This window comes from Procambarus clarkii, chromosome 2 (genome assembly GCF_040958095.1).
Source record: "Procambarus clarkii isolate CNS0578487 chromosome 2, FALCON_Pclarkii_2.0, whole genome shotgun sequence".
In the NCBI taxonomy this organism is placed as follows: Eukaryota; Metazoa; Arthropoda; class Malacostraca; order Decapoda; family Cambaridae; genus Procambarus; species Procambarus clarkii.
In genome coordinates this window covers 21,551,691-21,561,337 of record NC_091151.1, presented here as the reverse complement: position 1 = coordinate 21,561,337, position 9,647 = coordinate 21,551,691, and the positions used below count along the sequence as shown (strand labels likewise).

Genomic DNA, 9,647 nt, shown 5'->3' with positions numbered 1-9,647 from the left:
GTGCACGCCTCATAGTTATGTGCACGCCTCATAGTTATGAGCACGCCTCATAGTTATGTATACACCTCATAGTTATGTACACCTCTCATAGTTATGTGCACGCCTCATAGTTATGTATACGACTCAGTAGTTATGTGCACGCCTGATAGTTATGTGCACGCCTATAAGTAACGCCGGTAAGATGTCTGGTACTATAGAGGAGCAGAGTAGCTCCGGTAAGATGGCTGGTACTATAGAGGAGCAGAGTAGCGCTGGTAAGATGGCTGGTACTATAGAGTAGCAGAGTAGCACTGGTAAGATGGCTGGTACTATTGAGGAGCAGAGTAGCGTCGGTAAGATGGCTGGTACTATAGAGGAGCAGAGTAGCGTCGGTAAGATGGCTGGTACTATAGAGGAGCAGAGTAGCGTCGGTAAGATGGCTGGTACTATAGAGGAGCAGAGTAGCGTCGGTAAGATGGCTGGTACTATAGAGGAGCAGAGTAGCGCTGGTAAGATGGCTGGTACTATAGAGGAGCAGAGTAGCTCCGGTAAGATGGCTGGTACTATAGAGGAGCAGAGTAGCGCTGGTAAGATGGCTGGTACTATAGAGGAGCAGAGTAGCGTCGGTAAGATGGCTGGTACTATAGAGGAGCAGAGTAGCACTGGTAAGATGGCTGGTACTATAGAGGAGCAGAGTAGCGTCGGTAAGATGGCTGGTACTATAGAGGAGCAGAGTAGCGCTGGTAAGATGGCTGGTACTATAGAGGAGCAGAGTAGCACTGGTAAGATGGCTGGTACTATAGAGGAGCAGAGTAGCGTCGGTAAGATGGCTGGTACTATAGAGGAGCAGAGTAGCACTGGTAAGATGGCTGGTACTATAGAGGAGCAGAGTAGCGTCGGTAAGATGGCTGGTACTATAGAGGAGCAGAGTAGCGTCGGTAAGATGGCTGGTACTATAGAGGAGCAGAGTAGCGTCGGTAAGATGGCTGGTACTATAGAGGAGCAGAGTAGCGCTGGTAAGATGGCTGGTACTATAGAGGAGCAGAGTAGCGTCGGTAAGATGGCTGGTACTATAGAGGAGCAGAGTAGCGTCGGTAAGATGGCTGGTACTATAGAGGAGCAGAGTAGCGTCGGTAAGGTGGCTGGTACTATAGAGGAGCAGAGTAGCACCGGTAAGGTGTCTGGTACTATAGAGGAGCAGAGTAGCGTCGGTAAGATGGCTGGTACTATAGAGGAGCAGAGTAGCGCCGGTAAGATGGCTGGTACTATAGAGGAGCAGAGTAGCGCCGGTAAGGTGTCTGGTACTATAGAGGAGCAGAGTAGCGCTGGTAAGATGGCTGGTACTATAGAGGAGCAGAGTAGCGCTGGTAAGATGGCTGGTACTATAGAGTAGCAGAGTAGCACTGGTAAGATGGCTGGGAAAGTCATTCACATGATTGTGAATGATTTGTGTTGAAAATCATTTGAACTGAACCGAATACAAAGAAGGAAGAAGACCTCGCGTCAATGCTAGAGGAACGTTGTGTTGTCTACAGTATTACTTGAGGTTTATACCTCCTCAACCTCACTACTAATACCTGGTGGCCACTCGCTCTCGGTGTGGGCCTTAACTTGCCTACTGATGGTAATGAAGAAGTAATTACGTGAGGTACTTGTGAAGAATACGACAGTGTAAATTACGGCGTAGAGAGTTAAGAGTGGTAGATGGAATTTTTAAATTAATTTTCATAATAAAAGTAGCAAATGAACCGTTGGCATGGTGACGCGCTGGCCCCTGTGTGTGTGACGAGAGAATCCTAATAGTATTATATCTACCATTCACACCTGCCGACTCATACACCACCCTTCTATATTTCATATGCACATATGGCATGTGGCATTTATGTATGATACATGTGTGTTATCTGTTTGGAAAGTATCTACAATTTTGTTACACACCTGTATATAATGTGTTTTGTCTATACCACCTGTACAGGTGATCGCCTGCGGTCACAAGTGTGTGTAGTTGTGATGTTATCTTCTTCCTACTGTGCCTTGTTCAGGGAGGCTATCTATCGTCTACCTCTGTCTGTTGGGCATGAATATGAAACCACTGCACATGAGAAGTCCGGTAGTACAGTCAAGTTCGTTCTCGACTCACAATTGAAAATTACGGATTCGAAACCCGGGCGGCAGAGAAATGGTAGGGCGCGTTTCCTGTCACCTGATGCACCTTTCCCCTCAGCAGTAAATATGTACCCAGGAGTTAGTCAGCTTATTATGGGGTTGCCTCCTGGGCGGGGTCAGTAATACGTCCCTGGAGAGGACCTTAGGTATAAGCCTAACACGCACTGAATGTATAGCCTGGCTTCCTGTCCCACGGTACAATAAATTATTAATAACATGTCAGCTTTGTTGCACAAGATATTTACAATTATTATGTAAATATGTTTGCTTGATTATTTAATGAATTCCCTCCCATCTGATTAAAACTCTATGTGCTTAGCTCTATGTGCTCTATAATATTATGTGCTTAGCTCTATGTGTCCTATATTACTATGTACTTAGCTCTATGTGCTCTATATTATTATGTGCTTAGCTCTATGTACACTATATTATGTGCTTAGCTCTATGTGCTCTATATTATTATAGAGCACATAGAGCTAAGCACATAAGTTTTATGTGCATATAAGCATAACTTATTGCTTAACTCTATGGGCTCTATATTACTATGTGCTTGGCTATATTATGTGCTTAGCTCTATGTGTTCTATATTATTATGTGCTTAGCTCTATGTGTTCTATATTACTATGTACTTACCTCTATGTGCTCTATATTATTATGTGCTTAGCTCTATATTACTATGTACTTAGCTCTATGCGCTCTATATTATTATGTGCTTAGCTCTATGTGCTCTATATTATTATGTGCTTAGCTCTATGTGCTCTATATTATTATGTGCTTAGCTCTATGTGCTCAATATTACTATGTGCTAAGCTCTATGTGCTCTATATTATTATGTGCTTAGTTTTAAGTCCTCTATATTATTATGTGCTTAGTTTTAAGTGATCTATGTTACTATGTGCTTAGCTCTATGTGCTCTATATTACAGTTTACACAGTAATTAGTCAATACGATTTTGAAAGTGAATTATCCAGTGTTAAAGGAGGACATTCTTTGTGAGAACAGTTATTATTCAGTTCAACTTTTACATGTTCGTCGGGTTGATTGTGCTCTGCTCCAAGTTATATAAGGTCAATTAAAACCCTAAGCGTGTATATTGCGATTTTTCTTATTAAATAAATTGATGATTTTTTTATTAAATAAATTTTTATACTTAGATTTATATTAGAGTAAATTTCTAGATTTACTTAGATTTATATGTCATCTTTTTTTTCTTGGAATTATCTATTTGAGCTCACTTTGTTTTCTTATGGTCATACTAATTATAGGATTTTAATTAACCTTTGCTAAGCTAATTATCTTTAAGATCATTTTACTTTATGATTATTATTTTTCTTATTATTTTTTATTTTACATTTATATTGTCAGTCTCTACTGATTTTTTGTTTTTTCTTTTATCTAACTTCTGTGTCCTTCCTGGATATCTATTAGATCTTTATTTTACTTCTAATTTGTTACTATTTTATTGTATTTGCTTCTATTCTTGTGTTTTGCTTTATCGTGTATCTTGTATCGTGATCCCTCTGCATCTCCATGCACACTGATATTGATCCTGATCAAAATCTTCTGTCTCATATCTACACCAACCAGCACATTGATCATCATTATTGCAAGTTTTTCACAGCACACCAGGCTAAAAACAAACTTCAAAATAGTACCTGTTTATCAGTTTACAACCAAAATGTTAGATCACTTGGTAAACATTTTGACGATTTAAATGCATTACTCACAGCACTAGGTACTAACTTATCGTTCATTATTTTAACAGAAACTTGGCTAAATAAAGACTATACCCAACTCTACAACTTAGCTGGTTATAAAGCCATTCATAACTGTAGGCCTAATAAAAAAGGTGGTGGCACAGCTATATATTACCGAGATTCATTTATCTGCAACAGTGTCATTAGTGACAGAGATGACTACTGTGAATATACTTTTGCTCAGTTTACAATTAAACCCCTTAAATCCTCTTTGACTATTGGAGCCATCTATAGATTTCCTAATACCAACATAGCTTCTTTCTCAGATAACCTAAGGAATCTTATTATAAACAACAATCTCAACAAAAACCACATCATTCTGGGAGGAGACTTCAATATTGACCTGGGTCAACAAAATTGCTCTCAAGTTGACTATTTCCTTAACAGCATGAGCTCTTGTATGCTAATTCCCACAATCATCAAACCTACCCGAGTCACTCAAACATCAGCCACTACCTGGGATCACATATGGACAAACATAACAGCTCCCCTTCTATCTGGTATAATCTACGACAGAACAACTGACCACTATCCTACCTTTCTCATAGCGAACATGGACATAACACCACCAAAAAGCAAGAAACTTCCATTTAGGCTACACAGTGAATCAGCTTTAGACAATCTTACAGAGGCACTTTACAATATTAACTGGGATTCTGAATTCAATAATACCCAGGATATAAATTCATTAGCTAACCTCTTCCTCTCCAAAACTCTAAGCCTCTACAACCTTCATTGTCCCCTCCTTACCAAGCAAGTAACTGACAAAAGATTAAACAATCCATGGCTCACAAGTGGTATTCTCAACTCAATCAACAAGAAAAATGAATATGAAAAGAAACTTAGGATTGGCCTAGTTTCAAAGGAAGTAGCTAAAAGGCACTCATCAATGCTTACCAGTATCATAAGAAAGGCAAAACTTGCATATTATGTGAATAAATTCAATGAAGCAAAAGGCAACATGAAAAGCACTTGGAAAACAATCTCTAGTATCCTAGGAACTAAACAACACTTACATAACCAAATAAAACTCTACAAGGATGGGGATATACCGTAAACTGATTTAGAAATGGCAAATGAATTTAATAGTTTCTTTTCATCGGTTGGTGCTAATCTTGCCAGTAAAATCCCACAGACTCAGACACATATCTCTCAGGCAGCTATCCAAACTCTCTTCGCCTTTCATCAATCAGCCCTGCAGATGTTGTGTCCATCATACACTCTCTAAAAACCAAGACAGGGAACACCAGTGAAATTCCGTCCATTGTATACATGAGCGCCTCCCATGCCCTTGCCACACCCATAGCACTACTGTTCAACAAATCAATCATGTCACACCTTCCCTGATATCCTAAAAAAAGCAAGAGTAACGCCAGTCCATAAAGGAGGCAATCCAACGGACATAAACATTTATAGACCAATATCAAATCTACCCATTCTATCAAAAATATTTGAAAAAAATATTTACAAACAGCTCTATTCCTACCTCGTAAAACTCGACATACTCAGCCCCTGCCGGCTTCCGGTCCCAAAAGAGCACCAATGATGCAATCATTAGTCTCCTTGACGTAATCTACTCAGCCCTTGACAAAAATGAGTTTCCGATTGGACTCTTCATTGACTTAAGAAAAGCCTTTGATACTGTTAATCAGAACTACCTCTTACTTAAACTCCAGCATTACGGAATCCGTGGCCTTGCCCTTGACTACATCCGATCCTATCTTAGTGACAGACACCAATGTGTAACCATCAATGATACAACTTCTTCCACTCTACCAATTACCGTTGGAGTGCCACAGGGCAGTATCTTAGGACCTCTTCCATTTCTTATATATATAAATGATCTGCCTAATGTCTCTAATATTCTTAAACCTATATTGTTTGCTGACGATACTACCCTTATCTATTCAGACCCCAACCCTCATACACTAAATAATGTTGTGAATAATGAATTAAAAAAAGTCCACTTATGGATGTCAACTAACAAACTAGCATTAAACATAGAAAAGACTTACTACATCTTATTTGGAAGCAAATCATCAAATGCAATTCAGCTACAGATAGACAACATTAACATCAGTAATAAAAATGATGGCAAGTTTCTTGGCCTATTCCTAGACAAGAGACTCAACTTCAGCACCCACATTCAACACATAACTAAGAAAGTCTCTAAGACCGTTGGTATACTCTCTAAAATAAGATATTACGTTCCTAACTCTCCTCTCCTCTCACTATATTTTGCACAAATCTACCCCAATCTTAATTATGGTATCTGTGCATGGGGAACTACCACTGCAAACCACCTTAAGCCCATCATCACCAAGCAAAAATCTGCTATCAGAATTAATAACTAACTCTGCTTTCAGACAACACTCAGCTCCCTTGTTTAAATCCCTAAACTTGCTAAATATTAACTCCCTTCACACATTCTCTTGTGTCAACTACATTTACAAAACCCTATTCATAAATGCAAACCATGAAACTCTCCCTGGACAGATGTAATAGGACCCATTATCACCACACCAGAAATAAATCTCTTCAATATCCCCAGGGTCAAACTTAATCTGTGTAAACACTCTATGCAAATTAAGGGACCTAGTCTATGGAACTCACTCCCTAGTGAATTGAAAAGCTGTCAAACTTTTGCCTTATTTAAAAGCAAAACCAAAAAGTACCTATTTTCATCTTCTTAGTTTCCTACACTGAGCTTTAAATTTGCTCTGTACCTAGTGTTACCCAATCTCCCAATTTTTATGTACTTAACCCAATTAACTTTATCATTGTGTTCATTGCTGTCTTCTTTTATGTGCTAGCCATATGCTGTATTGTGCCTACCAATTTTTGTCAACTACCATTCAAGCTGTCATTGCAATCAATCTGAGCTACCTATGTGCTTTAATATACCTACAATTTTCTCTCATCTTTTTTTTCTTGCCTTGTAACTGTTATCATTTTTTTATAAATTTTGCAAGTATTTACCTACTTAAAATTTTCTAAGATTAAAGACCTGCCCGAAACGCTGCGCGTACTAGTGGCTTTACAAGATTGTAATTGCCATATTATGTATCACAATCCCAATGTACCTTCTTGTATATATATAAATAAAAAATAAATAAATAAATAAATGCTGAACAAACACGCATACTTCTGAATTTTTCTCTCTACAAATAAATTATTCGGTTTAAATATCCTACACATGTATTATAATGAGCGTATATTTTATGTGAGAAATGGATAGGTATGCAAACCTGTCCAACCAACTGGGCGGCACGGTATAACGACGGTCTCGCTTCCTGCAGGTCGGTGTTCAATCCCCGACCTTCTATGCGTGTGGGAAGCCACCATTCCTTTCTCTGTCCGATTCTAAATCTTTATCCTCATATCCATTCCAAGTCCTATATAGTTCTTAAGGGTTACCACTCTCTCCTGATAATTATCTTAACTTACCTATGGATACCTAATAAGAGGATAAGGTCCAATTATAATGGATCCTCTCACAGACTTGGCTGCAAGAACCTAATAAAGTTGATACTCTTTGTAAGCAATAAGTAAATAAAAACATGTTGGACGTAGGTTTGGGCTATCAGATAAGATTATAAAAATATAATTAAATGAGATTTGAAGACAGCAGATTGGTGCAAACAGGAACAAGCAAATCTATTGTTTATTACTACAAAATGTTTGAAACAAATCACCTGTTGTGAGCAAGTAACAAAATCAGGATACTAAGAGAAGTTGCCACAGTTCATCTATAACTTGGTCTAAATATCTCTGGACGTTCATCTTTGTAGAGTGAGTAACGTGAAGGGACGCAAAATACATCAATAAACCATATATTATGCCAAAATAGTGCCATTTATGGATAAATCTAAATTTATCTATAAATCTAAATTAATAAATAATGCTGCGAAGACTAAAATCATTAATATCAACTCTTCTATTATTCTGTAAAGTCACACACTGAAAATAATTTAAGTTAAGTATTACTAATTTAAGACTGAAAATAATTTATGTATTATTAAACGAGTTACCTTCAGTGTATTATAATTCATAGACTCGCAGTGCAAGTAGTTTAATACTAGTTATAATTATCATTAATTATGAAGCATGCACATAACTATGAGGCATGCACATAACAATGAGGCGTGCACATAACAATGAGGCGTGCACATAACAATGAGGCGTGCACATAACAATGAGGCGTGCACATAACAATGACGCGTGCACATAACTATGAGGCGTGCACATAACTATGAGGCATACACATAACTATGAGGTGTACACATAACTATGAGGCGTACACATAACTATGAGGCGTACACATAACTGTGAAGCGTACACATAACTACTGAGGCGTGCACATAACTATGAGGCGTGCACATAACTATGAGACGTGCACATGACTGAGGCGTACACATAACTATGAGGCATGCACATAACTATGAGGCGTGCACATAACTACTGAGGCGTGCACATAACTATGAGGCGTGCACATAACTATGAGGCGTGCACATAACTATGAGACGTGCACATGACTGAGGCGTACACATAACTATGAGGCGAGCACATAACCATGAGGTGTACACATAACTATGAGGTGTGCACATAACTATGAGGCGAACACATAACTATGAGGCGTGCATATAACCATGAGGCGTGCACATAACTATGAGGCGTGAGTAGTAGGGATGGCAACGTACAGGTGATATTTTGTTTTGGGAAAATATCCCGCGTGTGAGCCATGGTTTTCAGGTTCCAATATCCCGCGTGTGAGCCAGGGTTTTGAGGTCCAATATCCCGCGTGTGAGCCAGGGTTATCAGGTAAATTTTGTCAGTCACAGATTTTAGAAGTTGTTAAAAGTTGTTATGATGAAAATAATGTCATACGAGTTTGTTAAGAGTTCTTATGATGAAAATAATGTCATACGAGTTTGTTAAAGTTCTTATGGGAGAATTTTTTCAGAGTTCTTACCGATAATAAACAGATATTTAGGCTGTATATGTTTAAGTTGGATTCTTACTTAGAAACTAGTATATTGCTATATATCTGAATCATTTCATTTCCTTCCCCTCCCCCTGCATCTCCCGCTCATACCTCACACCCCCTCCCTCCCCCCTTACCTCACAATCTCTCGCGTCACCTGTGTTTACCTTACGGCCCCAGTCAGACGCTGCCTTCAGGTCACCTCTTTAATCTTATCTTATCTTCTCCATAATATCTGGACCGTCCCTCTCCTTCATATTGTTCATTCATAGTTCCTTTTCATTAAACTAGTCAGTTTTACATATATAAACAAAGTCAGGGTCTAGTTCACGTTCCCGCCTTAGTATTACTAATACATCTTCTTTAGTACCCAATCATTTTCTTCGAGATTTAAAACACAGCTATTTCAAACGTATTAAAATACAATAATTTTGTTATCGAGCTCCAGCTCCTGTTCCCCGCCTTAGTCCCCTGTCGTATAATGAGTACTAACAGTCTAATCCCTCTAAAATTTAAATAATCATATTTCAAACGTAGTTCAATACAGTAATTTAGTTACCAAACTCTAGCTCTTGTCCTCCGCCTTAGCTCTCTCTCGTATCTTCGTTAATACCTATTCAAATTTCCCGAAATGTCTACCCGCTATTTTTTCAGACATAGTTTAGTAAATGCAAACAGTTACCGAACTCTAGCTCTTATCCTCCACCTTAGCTCTCTCTCGTATCTTCGTTAATACCTAATCAAATTCCCTGAAATTTTAA

General features: G+C 38.5%; 1 protein-coding gene across 1 annotated transcript; it reads left to right on the top strand.

Annotated features, from left to right (window-relative positions):
- Positions 1-298: 298 nt before the first annotated feature.
- On the top strand, positions 299-1,372 carry LOC138365875 (hornerin-like). Its single transcript, XM_069326522.1, has one exon. The coding sequence runs from the start codon at positions 299-301 to the stop codon at positions 1,370-1,372; it is 1,074 nt and encodes a 357-aa protein (XP_069182623.1).
- The last annotated feature ends 8,275 nt before the right edge of the window (positions 1,373-9,647 follow it).

Excerpts from the sequence above, each read along its gene's own strand:
- LOC138365875 (XM_069326522.1), top strand. The coding sequence starts at position 299 with ATGGCTGGTACTATTGAGGAGCAGAGTAGCGTCGGTAAGATGGCTGGT.